Genomic DNA, 22,112 nt, shown 5'->3' with positions numbered 1-22,112 from the left:
CCCACCCCCACCCTCCTCTAGCTTATCTCTCCACGCTTCAGGCTCTCTGCCTTTATTCCTGATGAAGGGCTTTTGCCCGAAACGTCGATTTTGCCTGTCCTCGGATGCTGCCTGAATTGCTGTGCTCTTCCAGCACCACTGATCCAGAATCTGGTTTCCAGCATCTGCAGTCATTGTTTTTACCTATCACAATCACCTCCTACCTGCATCCACCTATCGCCTTCCCACCTACCTTCCCCCTGCCTCACCCTCCTATTTATCATTCAGCCCCTTCACCCCCCCCCCCATATTCTTGATGAAAGGCTTATACCTAAAATGTCGACTCTCCTGCTCCTCGGATGCTGCCTGGCCTGCTGTGCCACATTTTCCCACACCAACAAAGTAAGACTAACTGGCCTATACTTGTCTGGCATTTCCTTTGTACTCTTTTTAAACAACAGAACTACTTTTGCATTCCTACAGTCCACCAGCACCTCATCTGTATCTAGTGAAGATTGGAAATAATCTTCAGCGCATCTTCCCTGACCTCCTTCAACGTCTCAGGGAACAATCCGTCTGTCCTGGTGACTTATCCACGTTCAAGGATTCTAACTCATCAAATGCTTTCTCTCTCATTATGATTATTTTATCCAATATTTCAATCTGCTCCTCTTGAATTACTTTCCTTTGTGAATATGGAGACAACAAGTCATTTAAATTTTTTTTAGATTAGATTACTTAAAGTGTGGAAACATGCCCTTCGGCCCAACAAGTCCACACCGACACTCCGAAGAGCAATCCACCCAGACCCATTTCCCCGACATTTACCTAACACTACGGGCAATTTAGCATGGCCAATTCACCTAACCTGCACATTTTTGGAGTGTGGGAGGAAACCGGAGCACCCGAAGGAAACCCACACAGACACGGGGAGAATGTGCAAACTCCACACAAACAGTTGCCAGAGGCGGGAATTGAACTCGGGTCTCTGGCGCTGTGAGGCAGCAGTGCGGGAATTGAACTCGGGTCTCTGGCGCTGTGAGGCAGCAGTGCTAACCACTGCACCACCGTGCCATCCAAAATTCTTCCCATTTCTTCTGCATCTTTACACAAGTTCCCTTCTTCATCTCGGATAGGTGCTACTTTATCGTTAGCTTTACTTTTGCTCTTTATATATGGGTAAAACAGCTTTGCATCACCTTTATCTTGCTTGCAAATATATTTTCTTTGATTTCCTTATTCTTTTTAACTTCATCTCTGTACTTTCTGTACTCCTCTAGGCTATCCGCAGTGTTGAGGTTTTTGTGGCTTTAAGTTTAATAAAGGGCTGATAATTCAAGGTATTAATTCCTTTGTAAGTCCAAATATTACATATGTCAACATATATACAGAACATAATTGCAACACCTCATAAATAATGCCGTGCCATTTTATCCTATGTGACCCAAAGCATGTCCTTGACAAATCTGGCAAAGGTTAAAGGTGGGGAGAGGGTAGCAATAAGAGGCTTGGAATCAGAGAAGTACAAGAGCTTGTGATTTTGCCATTGAGTGTTCTCTAGGAGACAAGGTGTCTTCAAAATGTAGAGGATTAAGGAAAGAGGCTAAACAGCAGTATATAAGATGGCATAATTCACGCATAAAAGAAAATAAAGAAGAACATTTCAAGAAGCACTGCTGATGGCATTGTGGAAGTCTCCTGTGTAAATGGTGTCTACATAGAATACATTTGATTTATGCCCTACTGTCTACTATACAGTTTCAATGTACAACCTTAATGACAAATGTTATAAACCCCTACAAAAAATACACATTCCTCCTATGAATAAGACAAAGCTTCCAAACTCTAAAATGTGTTATAATATCAGTCTATTAGTATCGCTTCTTGTGTCATAAATTTTACAGATATAATCCATTTTCCACTCATATTTTACACTCATTTGATGCTGCCCTTTAATGTGGATGTGACATGTGTGACAACGATTTACAGAATATTCAGCATCACAGACAAAGGCCATGTTCCTCTTTGCTGTTTCACTCTCTTTAGATGAATTAGTGTTTGTAATTTCCAGGTCTGTAACATGGCCATTAATCATTAGAATCCACAGTAAGTAACGCAGTTAAATTCCACATGTCACTCTGTACATTGTTGGATAGCTAACGTGCAGAACGTTACACCAGTGCAGTTATTTAACAAGAGAAGGTTTTCTACTGTTGTTGAAAAGGGTAATCAGAAGCCAATCACAGTTATTCAAGCACTGGCAAGTACCTACACTGGTATTGTTTACTGTATATATGCAACAATATTCAAATTGTCTCTTATTAATAAATTTGAAAAATAAAGCTAAGGGATGTATCAGGGCAGTCATGAATACTGGGGAATGGAAGAATAGAAAACATCACAATTTAGCAAAAAAAGGAGTTTAAAGCTTGTATAGTTATAGAAAAAAGCAAACATTTGGCTAAGATGAATGCAGTCCATTAAAAGCCACTACCATCTAGAAGGACAAGGGGAGCAGATACATGGAAACACCACTATTTGACTGCACTCTAAGCTACATTGTGTTCAGATATGGAAATATATTGTTGCTGCTTCTTATGTGTCAATGGGTCACTGGAATTCCCACCATAAAGCACTGTGGGCCTATTGATACTAAATGGACTTCAGCGGTTCAAGGGTCAGCTCACTCGCACCTTCTCAATGTCAATTAGTGAGGGGCAATTAATGCTGACCCAGTTCGTGATACTCACATCCCAAAAATGAAGTTTTTAAAAAAAAATAGAGAAGATGTGGCTGAGCAGATTGTTGATTCTTTGATAACCATCTTCCAGAATTCCATAGATTCTGGAATGGTTTCTGTAATTTGGAAGCTTGTAGATGTCACACCACTGTTTGAGAAAAGAGCAGGGGATAAACCAGGGAACTACATACCTATCATCCTCACATCAATAATAGGTAGAATGCTAGAACTTATTATATGATCTGTTTTGTAAGTTGGATTTTGAACTACTGGCATGTAGATTTTGGTCTTTATGTTTTAGGGGATCTAATAATTCACTTGTTAGTCTTTCTAATGCCATGATTTTTAAACCTGCATGTGGGAGAGAGAACTTCTGGATTGATAATGGGAATTGTTTGTATTCTGAGAATTTTATGACCAAAGAGAGCAAATATTAAAAATCATTAACTTACTTGCAGTTTATAAGAATTAAGAATTTATTTTTCTATTTGCTTAGGGGGAACATAATAGATGGGAAAGCTTTGGTTTTAGTTCACAGAAGACCTTATTGAGATTAAGCATAAGAACGGTTTCTCTTGGAGAAAGGAGTTATCTCAGAACAATTAGGAAACAGGCTACTTCACTGTGAAAATTCTACATCAAGTGTTTGTTTAGAATACTGAAAGAATCCCTACACTGTGAAAACATGCCCTTCAGCCCAGCTAGTCCATACCGACCCTCCAAAGAGTATTCCACCCAGACCCATTCCCATATTTCTCTATATTTACCCCTGACTAATGCACCTAAGTTACATTCCTGAACACTATGGACAATTTAGCACAGCCAATTCACCTGACCTGCACATCTCTGGATTGTGGGAGGAAACCGGAGCATCCGGAGGAAACAGGGAGAATATGCAAACTCCACACAGCCTGAGGCTGGATTCAAAACAGGGTCCCTGGCTCTGTGAGGCAGCAATGCTAACCACTGAGCCATGCTTTTGAAGCTAAGAAATTTTAAACTCAGTTTGTGACTAATCAAAGAAAAGCCTATCAACACTCAAGATTGGGAACTGAAATGAACAGTCCAGTCAAACCTATAGATATGCTAGAGAAGAGAACTCTCTCTAGTATTTGAGTACAATAAAGTAATGGTGTGAGGATAGATGGAATTTTGTTTGCCTGTTTATTTCAAAATCTTTCAAATAGTGTTAGAGTTAAATAGCTTTGTTTGTTCTATTTTATCTTTACTTTTTGAGCAATAATCTTTTGATTTATTATTAAAATCAAATCAGAAGCTTTGTGTGGTCATACTTCAGTGGAAGACCACTTACTTAAATTGAAAGAAACTAAATTGAAGGCATATTTCAGTCTGGTATTTGATTTGTCCAGCAGTAACAACAGTTGGGATTATACTTTTAAGCATCTGCACATTACCAGTCTGACTGACCATCAAGGAAAAAGCAGCTGTCAGTGAGTCAGTCCATCAGCATCACATTACTAAAGTTAGGTTGCTGTCAAGGTTTTAAGTCAACATATGATATCGGAATGTTGTGCAGTGAAGTCTCTCACTATAGGCAGAGGTTTGAGAAAAATCCTGAAAACCCCTCCTTTGTTGCTTCCATCAGCAGTTAGCCTTTTACATCTCATTGCAAAGTTGCCCGATAATGCTTGAACACTCTGTATGATAGCATTCAACTTTAGAGGGATACTTTGTGCATCCTTTCCCACCGAGTAAACATCCTATGAGGGAGAGTAGACAATTGAACTGCCCATTATACATCTCCCAGTCTTGAATGCCATGTGCTCACTTTAAAAGCTGATAGATAGACCGAGTCATTCCCTGCAGAGATGTGTAGAAACATTACCAACTCTGCATTCTCACTCTCAAGATGGGTATTATGTGTGGGCAATGTGTGCAGACAAGGGTCTTGTGTTTAGCCTCAGTGTTGCGAGATTTACGTGGAATATCTTGGCTGCAGTTATCAACATCACAGTTCAAGGAAACAAATAACCATGGAACAGCGGATGCTGGAAATCAGAAACAGAATCAGAAATTCATGCTTCAATGATCTCTGATGTTAGAGGCTATCTGTAGTCAATGCGTCAGTACCTTGCTTGCTTGGCTATTACAATCCCTTCCATCAACACACACAGAAATTACCAGAGAAACCCGACATGTTTGGCAGAAAGAAAGCAGACTTAATGTTATGAGACCGGTGACCCTTCTTCAGAAGCCTTGGGATGTCTGAAGAGATGGACCATTTCTCAAATGGGTGTGACTTATCCAGGCCCAACAGCAATAAAGACAATTGAGCAAACATTTGAAGTGTGCACACTTATTTATATATTTTCAAGGTGCAAGATTCTTTTCAGAGATTTTTCACTCGTAACATCTATGTACCTTCAGCACTTTTCTTTGTCTACTTCTCTCTATGTCTAAGTGTAATCCTGACTATCACAGCTGGGGTGGAGGAAACCTGCTCAAAAGTTGGCCCCACCCCCACCCTCCTATTTATCTCTCAGCCTCCCCCATCCACATTCCTGTTGAAGGGCTTATGCCAAAACATCGACTCTCCTGCTTCTCAGGTGCTGCCTGACCTGCTGTGCTTTTCCAGCACCAAACGTTTCAACTCTGACTCTCCAGCATCTGCAGTCCTCACTTTCTCTCAGTTGGTGTTGTCAACAGCCCAGCTACCTTTTCCAGTGACCACACTGACTCCACCAAGTAGTCATAACCAGACACGCCTTAGTTAAACCCACAGGTCAGCACATTGGAACCAGTTTGCAATTGTGTTCATTTTCCTTTCATTTTAAGTACACACTTCACCCTGATTCTGTTCCTTTCCTGCCTTTCCTTAAAACTGCCCTCACTCAGTTTATCTGAAGCAGTGCTCAAGGAAGGGCACTAAATTCAAATCTCTTGTGGATTTGTTCAAATGCGTGATTGTACATTAATTTTTCTGACAATTAAATAATCAGTTATTTAAATATGGTTGGGAACATTTTTGAAGTATTTATCACTCTCTTTAGTTAAAATGGTTAGTCTGTTGGAGGCTTTAAAGAGATCATAGGGTCAGACAGATTCTGTAAATATCAAGGGAATAGAACAGTTACAACAGTTTTCTCTTGTTACATAGTTTAGTGCAGCAGTCATGGACTAATTACATTATTATTTTCCAGTACTCAGGGGGTAACTAAGATTAATGATCGTTTAAAAATCTATCTGTTTCTGCTGCACTTGTCCCATTATTGTCAGTAAATTTCACAGCTGAAGTTTAGTTCAGCTCAATTCCACTACCTTCAAAAGATAAAAAGGGAAGATGTGAGATTACATGATAAAACGAATAGGTATAGTAATGTGTGCACTGTCCTGCTTGTTCACTGGTATACTACAAGATCCAAGAACACAGTGGCTCAGTGGTTAGAAATGCTCCCTCACAGCACCAGGGTCCCAGATTCAATTCCAGCCTCGGACAACTGTCTGTGTGGAGTTTGCACATTCTCCCCGTGTCTGCGTGGGTTTCCTCCGGGTGCTCTGGTTTCCCTCCACAGTCCCAAAGAAGTGCAGGGCAGGTGAATTGGCCATGCTAAATTGCCCATTGTGTTAGGTGCATTAGTCGGGGGTGGGTGGGTTCCCCTTAGGAGGGCAAGTGTGGACTTGTTGGGCCGAAGGGCCTGTTTCCACACTGTAGGGAATCTAATCTAATCTAATCTAACATAGCAATACATATTGACAATAATGTGTATTCATCGTGTAACTTTCTAAAGCATTGCATGGCCTTTCTCAGACGGATGTGCGTCAGTCTGATTATTAACTCCTATTAAGTGAGGCTATTAAGTCCAACTGATTAAGAGGAGAGAACCAAAACATTGGCTAATGCGATTTTTAAAACAGAAGGAAAAATCTAAGCGGATTTAGAAGAATTTATGGGAGATTGGACCCAAAAAGCTTAAGATTAAGCTCCCGATGTTGAGATGAGGAGTTAGGTTGGGTATCCAAAATGTCAGATTCAGTGGTACAAGAAGATATAGAGTTCATCGGAAATAGTATAATCAAATTTGAAACTTCAGGTATGGGGGAGAAGAGAGGCAGTTTGTGTCGGTATGGGCAGTGGTTAAGTGGAGCAGACTGTCGTACAACAGAGTGCAGGCCAGCTCAGTAAAGATGGTTAATACTGTGAAGAGACTGAATCTCACCTGTAAAGAGATACCACAGGTTGTTGGGTTCCAGGGTCTCCATGTCACCCCTTCGGCCAATCTTTTTGTGCCTGATTTTGTATCCAGTAATAAAGCCATTCTGCATATTGGATGGTGGTGGCAGCCAGCTGACCTTTATACTCTGCAAAACAAAAACATTTCAGATTTTCAGTCATCAATGTTCCATCAAACCTCATCAAAGGGAATAGCATCCCCTTTATAAAGTTATTATAATTTAATATGAAAAAAATCCTCATTCAAGTTTTGTCAAAACATAGAAAGCTAAGATTTTCACTTCAGGGTTTGGAAACTCGACGTGCTCCCCAACAATTTTCCCTCCACTTTCAAGGTTTCCCTTCAGATGTTACCATCGATACCACCAACTACTGGCTCAAAGTGGAACTTGCACTTTCAAATAAACCTGTTGGACTATAACCTGGCGTTGTATGAGTTTTAACTTTGCCAAGCCCTGTCCCACACCAGCTCCTCCACATCAAATATATTGAAAGTAGACAGTAATAATAGCGAAGTTATGTCACAACTTCCATCATTATTGCCACATCAACTCTTCACATGAATAAAATGACCATCTAAAAGACCTCTAAAACGATTAAATAATGGTGGAAGAACTTTACACTTCCAACCTCTTGTTGAATTGATCCACGACTTTTGGCCACAGCTTTTAAATATAATAGATAATATTCAAATATATTTACAAATAAAATAATTTGAAGGACTAGAAACACCAACAAGTAAGAAACAGTGCAATAATCACACTTACATTTTAAATGTGTTGATTGTTGGAAAAAAACATTTATAGCTCCTTTCAAAGTTTTCCATACAGATTAGACACAATAGGTTTTTTGTGGAATTATGGAATTTTGCGTTTACAAATTGTGAGCAGCATATTGAAAATTTTGAATGGCTTTAGCCTGTGTTTTAACTCAGTATTGTGTCCTGCACATTGAGTTTGGAGTATGAGGCCTTGCTCTTTATCTCTAAGGAAGATTCCTCAACTCCTCCTGTAGAGTAACACTCCTTTATATACAGCTCTCTTACTGTAGTGTTTAACATTCTGCTCTTCATGTTCCCATTCTGGATTGGTGTCTTCTCTGTTGCTGGTGTCAAAGTCATGTCATCAGTTATAGCATCATGACTTTCATGCATCTGCTGCCCTTGCTCTGGATAGGACAGCTCTAAATCAAAAAGCTTGACACCATTCAGGACCAAACAGCCCACTTGACTGGCACCACATCTATCTATCTGTCCAACATTCACTCCCTTCATCATCAATGTTAAGGTAACAGCAGTATGTACCATTCACAAGACAAAATGCAGTAATTCACCAAGACACTTCTGATAACATCTTGAAAACCACCAAGAAGGACAAGTACAGCAGATGCATGGAAACACCATGACCTGCAAGTTCCCCTTAACCCCACACTATCTTGACTTGGAAGATCATTGCTACTATTCCTTGTAGGGTTGAAATTCTGGAACTCCCTGCCTAATAGCATTGTGGGTGCCCCCACATACCAAGGTTTACAGCAGTTCGAGAAGGCAGCTCACCACCACCACCATGTTTTCCATGGCAATTAATGAGGAGAGATACATGCTGTTGCAACCACTGATGTCCCCATCTCTTGAAAAGTTTCATTTTAATTACTTGAGTCTCGTATGCCACATGCCTCCCAAATTTGTTTTTACTCGGCCAATATAACCACAGTACTTTGACGTACTGCATGTTCTTTGTAATCAACAACTTCATTATAATCATTATTGCTACAATTATCATTGCTATCTATTGTGAATGTAATAACGTCAGCCCAGATGGAGTAGAGTTCCTTGATTGGGCTGTTAATCTGGTCCAGTCAGGGAGCCCTGGCTGATAGATATAAACAGGAGTGGGAGAGGTTCAGCTCAGTCTGAGAGCTGGCTCTGAGGAAGCTGGATCAGTATTAGGTACTACAAATGTGTAAATAAAGGGTGACTTGGTGATGGCATACTGACCTCTATGGAATTATACCATTATCACATTCCCCATTCCCAACTTAAAAGTCCAACCCCATAGGCCGAGACAATCAGGAGACTTTTGACTGGACTTCTTGATCTATTTAGCCTGAGTTCAGCACACCAGTTATGTTGTTGCACTGTACCTGGATTAGTTGTCCCTCTATATGCACTGTCTGATATAGTACAGCGATGGGTGTCCCATATTATCTGATAATCATTCTTAGTCTAAATTCTTAGTTTGAGAGCGATCAATGCCTTCCTCTTCTTCCTGAGTGCCCTTTCAAGCATTCGGACAATATAAGACTTTGGTACATCTATTTGTCTGACGACAGTGGTTTCTGACTTTCTGTCCTTTGACCAGATCTTCTGCTCTGGCTTTAAGGTTGACAGAGTTTTTGTCCTGTGTCTAAGTTGTCCTACCTCTGCTGCTTTTTGTTGTGTTTTTCTCTAGTTGTTTTATTCTCTTGTGGTCCTGAGAGGTTATGCTTGGCTTCAGATTGTATTCAAAGTTGATACATATTCACATCAATGACTGTTAAGTTCTGCTTCATATTCTCATCTGGATCTTGAAAGATTTGTTTATTTGCCTCCAATTTCTATCTCTCTACAACTTTTACATGTTCCGTCTCCAACACTTCCCTTCCTTCCCTTGACCTCTCTGTCTTCATTTGGGGAATAAACTGTCCACGGCTATCCACTACAAAGCCACGGATTCCCATAGTTACCTTCACTACAGCTCTTCACACCCCTGCAAGGATTCCATTCCATTCTCCCAGTTCCTTCACCTCCGTTGCACCTGTACAGATGATGCCACCTTCCAAAACAGTGCTACTGACATGGCTTCCTTCTTCCATGACTGGGGTTTCCCGCCCACTGTGGTTCACAGGGCCCTAAACCTCATCCGATCTATCACACGTGCTCCCGTCCTTGACCTTTCCCATCACTCACAACAGCGTGATCGGGTTCTCCTTATCTCACTTTTCACCCCAACAGCCTCCGCATTCAAAGGATCATTCTTCACCATTTCAGATAACTTTAGCAGAATACCACCACCAAACACATCTTTCCCTCACTCCCATTGCCTGCACTTCACAGGAATTGTTCCCTCCAGGACACCCGAGTCTGTTCCACGACCACCAACAACCTCCCACCCCACCCAATCCCAAATGACACCTTCCCGTGTAACCGAAGAAGGTGCAACACCTGCCCCTTCACCTCCTCCCTGCTCACCATCCAAGGACCCAAGCAATCTGATGTATTGTATTCGCTGCACCCAATGTGGCCTGCCTACATTGGAGAAACTGAATGCAGACTGGGTGACCATTTGCAGAACACCTCGGACTGGTGTGCAAGTAGGACCCCAATTGTCAGTCATTTTAATAGTGTCCTGCTCGCATGTCCACATGTCTGTCCTTGGCTTGCTGCAATGCTCCAGCAAATCACAATGCAAACTGGAGGAACAACGTCTCATCTTCAGACTATGCACTTTATAACCATCTGGACTTACTATTGAGTTCAACATCCTTCGATTGTGAACTCACTCCCATTTCTTCCCTTTCTTTTAGCCTGACTTGGTACATTCTCTTTCATCATGTCCCCTCTCCTAATCCACACTCCAATGGGACTGTCTGTTCTTTCTAGCTTGGCAATTAGGCACACCATTGTTGTGCCATTCTCACATTTGAATCACTTAATCCATACTATCAACACCCTTTCTCCCCAGCACTCCAACTCACCAATTACTGTATAACATAAGTGCTGTCCACTCCACACTTCACATCAGCTCTGATGAAGAGTCATCTGGACTCAAAACATTAGCTTCCTCTCTCTCCATGAATGCTTTAGAGGTGCCGGTGTTGGACTGGGGTGTACAAAGTTAAAAATCACACAATGCCAGGTTATAGTCCAACAGGTTTAATTGGAAGCACTAGCTTTCGGAGCGACGCTCCTTCATCAGGTGGTTGTGATGAAGCCACAACCACCTGACGAAGAAGCGGTGCTCCGAAAGCTAGTGCTTCTAATTAAACCTGTTGGACTGTAACCTGGCATTGTGTGATTTTTAACTCCATGAATGCTGCCTGACTGGGTATGATTTCCAGCACTCTTTTGTTATCAGTAACTTTGTTCTTACCCTATCCAGTAATTTCCAAATCCCATGTAAACAAAGAAAACAATACATCAATTACGTTGGCAGATGTCTCATCAAATGGAACTAGCATCTGACAGAAGTGTCTAATTGACATCAACTGAACCTTATTTCCGTAAATAGCATAAAAAAATCAATAAACGTTCATTAGCTTGCACAATGTAGTTTCCAGTCTTCATCAGTTAAAAGCATCAAGAAATTTCTCCTGACTATGTTTTCAGGTTTAAATGTTACATTAAAAAAAACTGCTTCCAAACTTTTTCATCCTTTGAACGATGTCATGAGTCCATCATGCAAAGTGTTGACTTGTGATCTGTCATTTAAACAAATCCATTAGAAAAGGTGGGGGGAGGTGAAACATCAAAAATTTAGCAGTAGAATTCAAAATACACTGCAAAATCTGAGACCATCTATCTAGAATCTGCTACTTGTCTTAATGTAAGTTTTTTGCCATCTGTAATTGAGAGTGAAGTTTTACAGTTGAATCATTCCAAGCAAATCGCACTAATGAGTCTCCAAATTAGGTAATTTATCAAGAATTTTCACTTCCCCTCTCCCGGCAATGTTGTAAGCCTCATTGAATCATTTTTATTGCAAGACACTAGCCATAATAAAGATGTTCTGATAGGAATTCTTATGTCATAGTACTTAACTATGAAATTTTATGATATATAAGATGATACAAAATCCAATACATTAATACGAAACCAATCTATTACCTTCCAAGTACAAGCCACAAACCACCAATCCTAATGAATGTGTTAAAGGACAGTCATGCTAATCAATGTCCAGTCTGATGTGAGTGTTCTCCCAGCTAAATATTAATGTTATAATACATTGACTAGTTCTGAAGGAATAATGGAAGAATGTAAGCATGATCGTCTATTATCAATTAGCCTCTATGCATTTCTGAGTTGATGATGATGAGGAATGTTAACACTGTGAAATGTTCAAATTACTGGGAGAGGTTTTCATCCAAAATATATGTGGGTGGCACAGTGGTTAGCACTGCTGCCTCACAGCGCCAGAGACCCGGGTTCAATTCCTGCCTCAGGCGACTGACTGTGTGGAGTTTGCACATTCTCCCCGTGTCTGCGTGGGTTTCCTGCGGGTGCTCTGGTTTCCTCCCACAGTCCAAAATTGTGCAGGTTAGGTGAATTGACCACGCTAAATTGCCTGTAGTGTTAGGGGCAGGGGTAAATGTAGAGGAATGGGGCTGGGTGGGTTGTGTTTCGGCGGGTCAGTGTGGGCTTGTTGGGCCGAAGGGCCTGTTTCCACACTGTAAGTAATCTAATATATCGTGGTTTATCAGAGAAAAACTGCTGATTCCCCACCAGTGCAACTTTGATGAGAAATTGTTTGCATTTTACTGTTGACTGGTCCCACAGAATCTGTTATGGAAGGTGGCAGGATCTGTATGATTTTTAATGATGTATTAAATATTTAATCAACAATAAAGTCATTCTGAGAGCTAGGGAATTTTAAAATTCCAACTATAAGTGCAGCTTTTACCCCTCTGTCTCACAACATACCAGCCCACAGTTCTGATTCTCAGCACCTACTAGTGATGTATTCAAAATAACATTTGATTCAGATATATTGTGAATGTAACTGCAACAACAAATCATATTAACATGCAACCAAAGTATAAGAGTAGGGCACTTGGCCCTTCGAGCCTGCTCTGCCAAATTAAGTTTTATATTAACTCAAAATCTGACGAGCTGATTATGTTGTAGAATCTAAAACAAGGCATGAAAACCTAGCACTGGTAATAACTGCAAGTTTGGAATGGAGCAAGGGGAAATAAGGGGAAAGTGGTGAGGAAGCTGGCTTACAATGTGTCTATAATTAGCCTTGATCTCTCTGGACAGCCACAAATTGACAATTTGATGCTTTATTGGAGTGTGTTACATTTCCCTCTTCCTGCTGCCAAACATAAAAACTGACCCTTCAACTATTATCATTCTGTTATAAAACCCAATGTTGCATTACCACTTCTGTAACGGTATCCACGCTGATGTTTTTGTGATTTCACAAAACTAAACTCTCAAATTCACCTGCTCTTCTACATTCAAAATAGAACTATTACATTTACATACTTAGCAAAATTAAAATCCATTTGACAATTTTGCTCCCATTCCAACATGTATCCATGACTGTCACCAACCTCATCATTTCTTAATGTCTCCCCGCCACAGCTTCTCATCTCACAGTGTTCCTACTCACACAGCCCACTTCGAATTTCTGCTCAAAACCCACAAACGTGATTACCTTGGTAGATCATTCATTTCAGCCTGGTCCTGCTCCACTGAACATAATTCTTCCTATCTTGACTGTACTTGTCCCCTTTTGTTCAGTCTCTTCTCATATTTGTGATTCTTCTGACACTTCTGTTCCACAATTTTCCAGTTTTCTGGCCCAAGGTTTTATCACTGATGTGCAATTGCTGCAAACACCCATCCCCCATCAGGATGGTCTGAAGTCTCTCTGCACTTTTCTTGAAAAATAGCTTAAGCAATCCCCACCCATCACCACCCTCTTGCCTGGTTGAGCTTGTTCTCACTTTGAACAACTTCTTCTTTAACTTGTCTTCAAGTCAGAGGTGTAGCTATGGTTTATTCAATTTATGTTTGTCACACGGTGGGATATGTGGAACATTCTTTGGTTCACCACCTACAATTCTTTCTCCAGTATATTGGTGGTGCATGCAAGAGGGAATTGAGTATATTTTTGGATAGTAATGGCATGCAGGGATATGGGGAAAAGGCAGGAGATTGGCACTTGATAATCGAACTGGGACAGGTACCATGGGCTAAAAGACCTCAATCTGCACTGTAATAATTCTTTTATTCTGTGACTTCATTCATGTTGCTTTCTGCTGTCCTGAAGAATTAGAAAATTAATCAATTTTCCTTCCATTTTTAATCCTGCTCTCATTGATACTTGATCAATCTTTGATTCTTCCTTTCCTTTTCTTGACTTCTCTGGTTGCATTTCAGGGGATAGGCTATCGACCAATATTGATTACTAGCCCACCAACTTCCACAGCTACCTTGAGTGCACTCTTTCACACCCTGCTTCTTTCAAGGACTCCTTCCATTCTCCCAATTTCTCCGTCTCTATTGCATATGCTCCAATGATGTCACCTTCCACTAAGCTGTTTCCAAAGTGACCTCCTTTTGCCTCAGCCAAGGACTCACCTTACCCCCACCTGTGGTTGTTAGGGCCCTCAGTTATGTCCAATTTGTTTACCGTACCTCTACTCTCATCCCCTTCCTCTCAGAGGAATGATAGGGTTCCCCTTGTCCTCACTTTTTGCCCCCAATCCCCAATACTCTGAATTCAAAGGATAATTCTATGCCATTTCTGCCACTTCTGGCAAGATAACATCACCAAACACACCTTCCCCTCCCCTTTGTTGTCAGCATTCTTTTGGGACTAGTCTCTCTGCAACACACTGGTCCACACCTTCATTACGGTTAATAGCTCCTCCCACACCCATGACACCTTTGTATGCAATCTCAGAAGGTGTGAGATTTGTCCTTTTCACCTCCTCCCTTCTTACAGCCCATGGCCCTGAACCCACTTCCAGGTAAAGCAGTGGTTTACTTTTACAACTTTCAATGCTTACAATGTGTTCTCCTTTACATTCGTGAAACCAAATGCAGACTGCATGACTGCTTTGAAGAACACCTCTGCTGTATCCATAAGAATGAGGGTGACCTTTCAGTCACTTACCATTTCACAATGGTGTTCCCATGCTACCATTACCATTCTAGACCTGCTGCAGCGCCAATGAAGTAAACACAAACTGGAGGAACACTACCTCATTTCTCACCTAGGTACTTATGGCCTTCAGAATCAACATTGTATTTAACAAGTATGAATAGAACATAGAAAAATACAGCACAGAACAGGCCCTTCGGCCCACAATGTTGTGCCGAGAGTTAATCCTAATGTAAAATAAATAACCTAACCTACACACCCCTCAACTCACTGCTGTCCATGTGCATGTCCAGCTGTTGCTTAAATGTCCCTAATGACTCTGCTTCCACCACCACAGCTGGCAATGCATTCCATGCATTCACAACTCTCTGCGTAAAGAACCTACCTCTGACATCCCCTCCATACCTTTCTCCTAATATCTTAAAACTAAGACCCCTCATACCAGTCAATCCTGCCCTGGGGAAAAGTCTCTGGCTATTGACTCTGTTCATGCTTCTCATTACCTTGTATACCTCGATCAGGTCACCTCTCTTCCTCCTTCTCTCCAGAGAGAAAAGTCTGAGCTTAGTCAACCTCTCTTCGCTTTGCACCTTCTCCAAAGCCTCTGTATCTTTCCTATAGTGGGGTGACCAGGACTGGACACAATATTCCAAGTGTGGTCTCATCAGGGACTTGTAGAGCTGTAGCAAAACCTCGTAGCTCTTAAACTCGATCCCCCTGTCAATGAAAGCCTAATGAACAGTCCCTTTATTTTGATTACAATCCTGCATATCCCCTCCCACAATTGCTTGGGTTTCCTCTCAGCAGAGCTGATGTGTAGTTTTACTTTTACATCTGCAACAAATACTCATTTGCATCTCAAGATTTCCTTTATTAATGTGAGCACTCCATTTGTCTTTAGTTCTGGACTCCCTGACCATCTGTACCAATTGCTCCTCTTCCTGAACTAATTACTATAAAGAATATTACAATAGCAACAACTAGCTCTCAAGTGGGAAGCTCTCTGAGGGGTGGAATTCTCATTCTCAGCTCAAGGTCTTCCCTAGAAGTGGCCTGCTCACCAGCTCCTCACCTTCCCCACTACCTTGGGGCAGACTTTTTTAAATCAATAGCCTCAACTATAATGGAGCCCTTACCAATTTCCTGCACTTTTGCCCTTGCCTCTTCTTCTCGCTCCCAATACAATGCCAGAATTCCTTTTTCCTACCAAATTGCAAGCAAAAACACCCTGAATCCCATAAAATTCCTCCCTATGTTTCCTATATTAGTACCATCTGCGAACATAGACATCACCCTCAATAGCTTTATATCTAAATCATTAATACGCCCCCCTTACTGAATCTCTCTCGTCTCTGTATGCCTAGGATTCCTATTAAATAAGATTCCTATTTTCTACAACAGAAAAACAGCTGAAATTTTCCAGCTGCTGTTCTCATGGCCTGAGGCTGGTGATGACTTCTCGACCTATAGGTTCCTCAAGTAGCTACTTTTTGCCACATTTCAAGACCCTGCTCAGGAATGGAGTGACTGGGGGAAAGTGAGGGCTGCAGATGCTGGAGATCAGAGTCGAGAGTGTGGTGCTGGAAAAACTCAGCAGGTCAGGCAGCATCCGAGCAGCAGGAGAATGGATGTTTCGGGCAAAAGCCCTTCATTAGAAATGGAGTGACTGGGCCATGGTAAAAGTCCAGAATAATAAATTTACTGGCATTCCGTCTGTCCAGCTGGATCCAGTAAAGACATGAGTATAAAAGGATGCTATTAGTACAGAATGTTAAAAAAATGAAGCATTGATTTTGGAATCTCAAGATATTTCAATATTTAGTACTTCCATCTCCTAATTTTATCATCATATCACAGAGAATGGATTTGAATAAGCAGAGAGGGAACTGGGCAGGAAATTACAGTTAAAACCAAATTTGTTCTGCAACCTTACACTGGCTCTTTCTCTTTGTCCAGTTCACTTTGGTGCAAAGATCAAAGATCTAATTGTGACTCATAATTTACAGCATGAAAAAAATCATTGTGTTTTCTGATGCCCTCATAAAAAACTGAAATAGTCCTTTGTCTATGACTCTAAAGTGCTACGAAAGCAGAATTTCAGCACCAATGGCAAGCTTGAGCGAAAGCAGTAACTAATTGCAACAGCTAACAGCTGTAATTAGAATCATTGAAGCATAGATTCAATATATCACAGACAATTACACAGATTTCAGGTAGCTATTGCTGATGAACTAGCCTTCCTTCATCCTTTTGCCATTAAATACAGTCTATTTGCCAGATCAAATAATGATAGCCATTTTAAATGAGCACTCTAGGCTTTCAGCACAATTTTTGTACTGCAGTATTAACATTTCCATTCTAGATATGAACTGGATAAAGACATGTTGTTATCTCAATGCGGTGTTGTTAACATTATAGAATGCAGAATAACACTGAAAGAGCACCACCAAAGGCTAATATAATCATTTAATCTTCCCTCTAACCAATACAGGGGAATCATCTAACTAGAAAATCCAAACGGCTTTGAAATTAAATGGTGCAGCACGCATTTTTAAGATGCAAAAGGGGTATCCAAGTGTTCAATACAGAAGACAAGACATGTGTATGCATTTGGCATCAGCAGTGATTGAATATTGGTGTTGGCAGTGAAAATAACATCCAACATTTACACCAGGAACAGGTGTTGGTCCATTTTCATATGCACAAAGGGATTCAATACTTGTTGGAGTTTCTGTTTGTGAAATGCAATTGTCCTGAACTGATCTGGGAGCAGGATTGTGAAGAAACGCTTTGTCACGGACTCTATCCAGAAATACTTGTGAATTGCCTGTTGTTACTCAAGTCATCAAACTTTTTTGGACTGTTAGCATTTTGGCAGATGTTCGGCAGCTTTTGTGAACATTCAGGTTACAACTTGTAAATCTGTCCTTTCTACTCTTTCTTTCTGTTTTGTCTTCACTATTCAAAGGTAAAGGTTCTGTCCTTGCAAATAACGAAACAACAAAACACACCTCTTATTTTCTCCAATTAAATATCAAATAGACCTATTTTTATTTGTTCATGGGTTGTGAGTGTCACTGACTAGGCCACCATTTATTGCTTATCCCAAACTGCCCCGAAGAAGGTGAGCTGCCTTCTTGAACCACTGCGGTCATTGAAATAGAGAAACACCCACAGAGCTGTTAGGAAGGGGCTTCCAGGATTTTGACACAGCAACAAAGAATGAATGACCCTATTATTCCAGGTGAGGATGGTCTGTGGCTTGGAGGGCAACTTGAAGCTGGAGGTGTTCCCATGCATCTGTTATCCATGTCCTTCTGAATGGTAGTACTTGAGGATATGGAAGGCACTGCTGAAAGACTGTTGTGAGTTATTGCAGTGCACAAGAAATCACCCACTATCAACATCCTGGGAGTTACGATCGACCATAAACTCAACTGGATTCACTATATAAATACAATGGCAACAAGAGCAGGTCAGAGGCTAGGAATATTTCAGTGAGTAATTTACCTCCTGACTCCCTAATGCCTGTCCACTATCTACAAGGTACAAGTCAGGAATGAGATGGAATACAACAACACTCAAAAAGCATGACATCATCCAGGACAAAGCTGTCCATTGATTGGTACCACATCCACAAACATCCACTCCCCCCACCACCAACACTCAGTCGAAGCAGTGTGTACTATCTACAAATTCATCAAAGCCCACAGACAGCGCCTTGAAAACCCACGAGCACCTATCAAATTCTAACAGTCTGGGCCAGGTCATTCAAGAGAGATGTTAGCAAACATTTCCAGACACATGTGGTGATAGATGTTTGGAATGTTTTTCCCCAAATGGCAGTGGATGCAGGATCAATTGTTAATTTGAAGTCTGAGCTAGATAAATTTGTGTTAAGCAGAGATATTAAAGGATATCGGCCTAAGGCATGCATATGGATTGAAGCCACTGATCATCCATGGTCTGACTGAATGTTAGAACAGGCTCAAGGAGCTGAGAAGCCTATTCCTGTTGCTATGATACTATGACAGGGCTGTAATTGACCAGGTTAGATTTGTAATGCTTCTTGCGCACAGGATATATCTTGGCTGCATTTTATGTTATCATTATGATACTAATATTATAGCCGCATCAGAGAACAAGTCTTTGGTACATTTAGAGTCATAGAGTCATAGAGATGTACAGCACAAAAACAGAGCCTTGAGTCCAACTCGTCCATGCTGACCAGCTATCCCAACCTAATCTAGCCCCATTTGCTAGCACCTGGCCCATATCCCTATGAACCCCTTCCTCTAACCCTATACTTATCCAGATGCCTTTTAAATGTTGTAATTGTACCAGCCTTCACCACTTCCTCTGGCAGCTCATTCTGTACACACGCCACCCTCTGCATGAAATAGTTTCCCTTTAGGCCCCTTTCATATCTTTGCTCTCTCACCCTAAACCTGTGCCCTCTAGTTCTGGACTCTCCAACCCCAGTGAAAAGACTTTGTCTATTTATCCTACCCATGCCCCTCATGATTTTATAAACCTCCATTAGCCTCTGACGCTCCAGGGAAAACAACCTCAGCCTATTCAGTCTCTCCCGAGAGCTCAAACCCTCCAACCCTGGCAACATCCTTGTAAATCTTTTCTGAACCCCTTCAAGTTTCACAACATCCTTCCGATAGGAAGGAGACCAGAATTGCACGCAATATTCCAAAAGTAGCCTAACCAATGTCCTGTACAGCCGCAACATGACCTCCCAACTCCTGTACTTCATGCTCTGACCAATAAAAGAAAGCATACTAAATGCCTCCTTCACTATCCTATCTATCTGCAACTCCACTTTCAAGGAACTATGAATATGTACTCCAAGGTCTCTTTGTTCAGCAACACTCCCCAGCAGCTAACCATTAAGTGTATAAGTCCTGCTCTGATTTGATTTTCCAAAATGCAGCATCTTACATTTATCTAAATTAAACTCCATCTGTCATTCCTCAGCCCATTGGCCCATCTGATCAAGATCCCATTGTACTCTGAGGTAACAGATTACTTACTTATAGTATGGAAACAGGCCCTTCGGCCCAACAAGTCCACACCGACCCGCCGAAGCGCAACCCACCCAGATCCATTCCCCTACATTTACCCCTTCACCTAACACTACGGGCAATTTAGCATGGCCAATTCACCTGACCTGCACATTTTTGGACTGTGGGAGGAAACCGGAGCACCCGGAGGAAACCCACACAGACACGGGGAGAATGTGCAAACTCCACACAGTCAGTCGCCTGAGGCGGGAAATGAACACGGGTCTATGGCGCTGTGAGGCTGCAGTGCTAACCACTGTGCCGCAGTGCCGTTCACTTTTTAACAAGTCCACACCGACCTCCGAAGTGCAACCCACCCAGACCCATTCCCCTATGCCTAACACTACAGGCAATTTAGCATGGCCAATTCACCTAACCTGCACAATTTTGGATTATGGGAGGAAACTGGAGCACCCGGAGGAAACCCACGCAGACACAGGGAGAATGTGCAAACTCCATACAGAGAGTCACCTGAAGTGGGAATTGAACCCGGGTCTGTGGCGCTGTGAGGCAGCAGTGCTGCCCATAACCTTCTTCACTGTCCACGACACCTTCAATTTTGGCGTTGTCTGCAAACTTATTAACTATACTTCCTATGTTGACATCCAAATCATTTATATAAATTATGAAAAGCAGTGAACCCAGCACCAATCCTTGTGGTACACCATTAGTCACAGGCCTCCAGTCTGAAAAGCAACTCTCCACCACCACCCTCTCTACCTTCTGCCTTCTCCCCTTCTACCTTCGAGCCAGGTCTGTATCCAAATGTCTCGTTCTTCCTGTATTCCATGAGATCTAACCTTGCTAACTAGTCTACCATGAGGAACCTTGTCAAACGCCTTGTTGTAGAGTCATACAACATCGAAACAGAATCTTCAGGCCAACCAGTCCATGCCGACCATAATCCCAACTAAATTAGTCTCACCTGCTTGCTCTTGGATCATATCCCTCCAAACATTTCTTATTCATGTAATTATTCAATGTCTAGTCAACATTGCAACTGTAACCACATCCACCACTTCCTCTGGAAGTTCATAGAATCATAGAATCCCTACAATGTGAAAACAGGCCATTTGGCCCAATATGTCAATATCGACCCGATGAAGAGTATGCCACTCAGACACAATCCCCTACCCAATTACTCTACACTTTCCCTGACAATTGCACCTAGCCTACACATCTCTGACCACTATGGACAATTTAGCATGGCCAATTCACCTAACCTCCACATCTTTGGACTGTGGGAGGAAACCGGAGCACCCGCACGAAACCCATGCAGACACGGGGAGAACGTGCAACCTCCACGCAGACAGTCATCTGAGTCAGGTTTCAAACTCGAGTTCCTGGTGCTGTGAGCCAGCAGTGCTAGCCACTGAACCACAGTGCCACCACGAACCACTCTCTGTGTAAAAAAAATGCCCCTCATGTCTTTTTTCAATCTTTCTCCTCTCAGCTTAAAAATATGCCCCTTAGTTTTGAATTCCCCCACCCTAGTTGAAAGATACCTGCCATTCACCTTATCTATACCACTCATGATTTGATAAGCCTCTGTAAGGTCACTCCTCAACCTCCCATGCTCCAGAGGAAACAAAGTCCCAGCCTATCTGGCCTCTCTTTGTAACTCAAACCTGACAGCATAGAATCCTAGAATCCCTACATTGTGCAAGCAGGCCTTTCAGCCCATCAAGTCCACACCAACCATCCATAAAGCATCCCATCCACCTCCCCCCCCCCCCCCGATCCTATAACCCTGCATTTCCCATGGCTAATCCTCCTAACCTACACAACTGAACAAGATCTCTTTTTAATCTTAGATAACCTTCTTCACTGTTGACGATTTCACCAACTTTGGTGCCATCTGCGAACATACTAATAGTGCTTCCTATGTTCCCATCTAATTCATTTATATAAATGGGAAACAACCAGTACTGATCCCTATGGAACACCGCTGGTAACAGGCTCCAGTCTGATAAACAACCCTCCACCACCACTCTTTGTCTCCTGCTGTGAAGCCAATTTTGTACCCAATTGGCAAACATACCCTGAATCCCATGTGATCTAACTTTACTAATTAGTCTACCATGCAAAACCTTATCAAAGGCTTTATTAAAGCCCAAATAAATGTGGACCACTCTGCCCTCATCAAACATCTTGATTACTTCCTCAAAACCTCAATCAAGTTTGAGAGACACAATTTCTCTCACACAAAACCATGCGGACTATCCTTAATCATTCCTTGCCTCTCCAAATGCATTTAA

General features: G+C 41.7%; 1 protein-coding gene across 1 annotated transcript in view; it reads right to left on the bottom strand.

Annotated features, from left to right (window-relative positions):
* The window catches only part of dcc (DCC netrin 1 receptor), a 1,293,953-nt gene that overhangs the window by 165,665 nt on the left and 1,106,176 nt on the right, over positions 1 to 22,112 (bottom strand). The window contains exon 13 of the mRNA XM_043720707.1: positions 6,898 to 7,039. Within this exon, the coding sequence (XP_043576642.1) occupies positions 6,898 to 7,039 (142 nt within the window). The remainder of the gene's footprint in view (positions 1 to 6,897; positions 7,040 to 22,112) is intronic.

This window comes from Chiloscyllium plagiosum, chromosome 1, assembly GCF_004010195.1.
Source record: "Chiloscyllium plagiosum isolate BGI_BamShark_2017 chromosome 1, ASM401019v2, whole genome shotgun sequence".
NCBI classification, from domain to species: Eukaryota; Metazoa; Chordata; class Chondrichthyes; order Orectolobiformes; family Hemiscylliidae; genus Chiloscyllium; species Chiloscyllium plagiosum.
The sequence above is the reverse complement of the archived record's forward strand: the minus strand, read 5'-3'. Positions and strand labels throughout refer to the sequence as shown.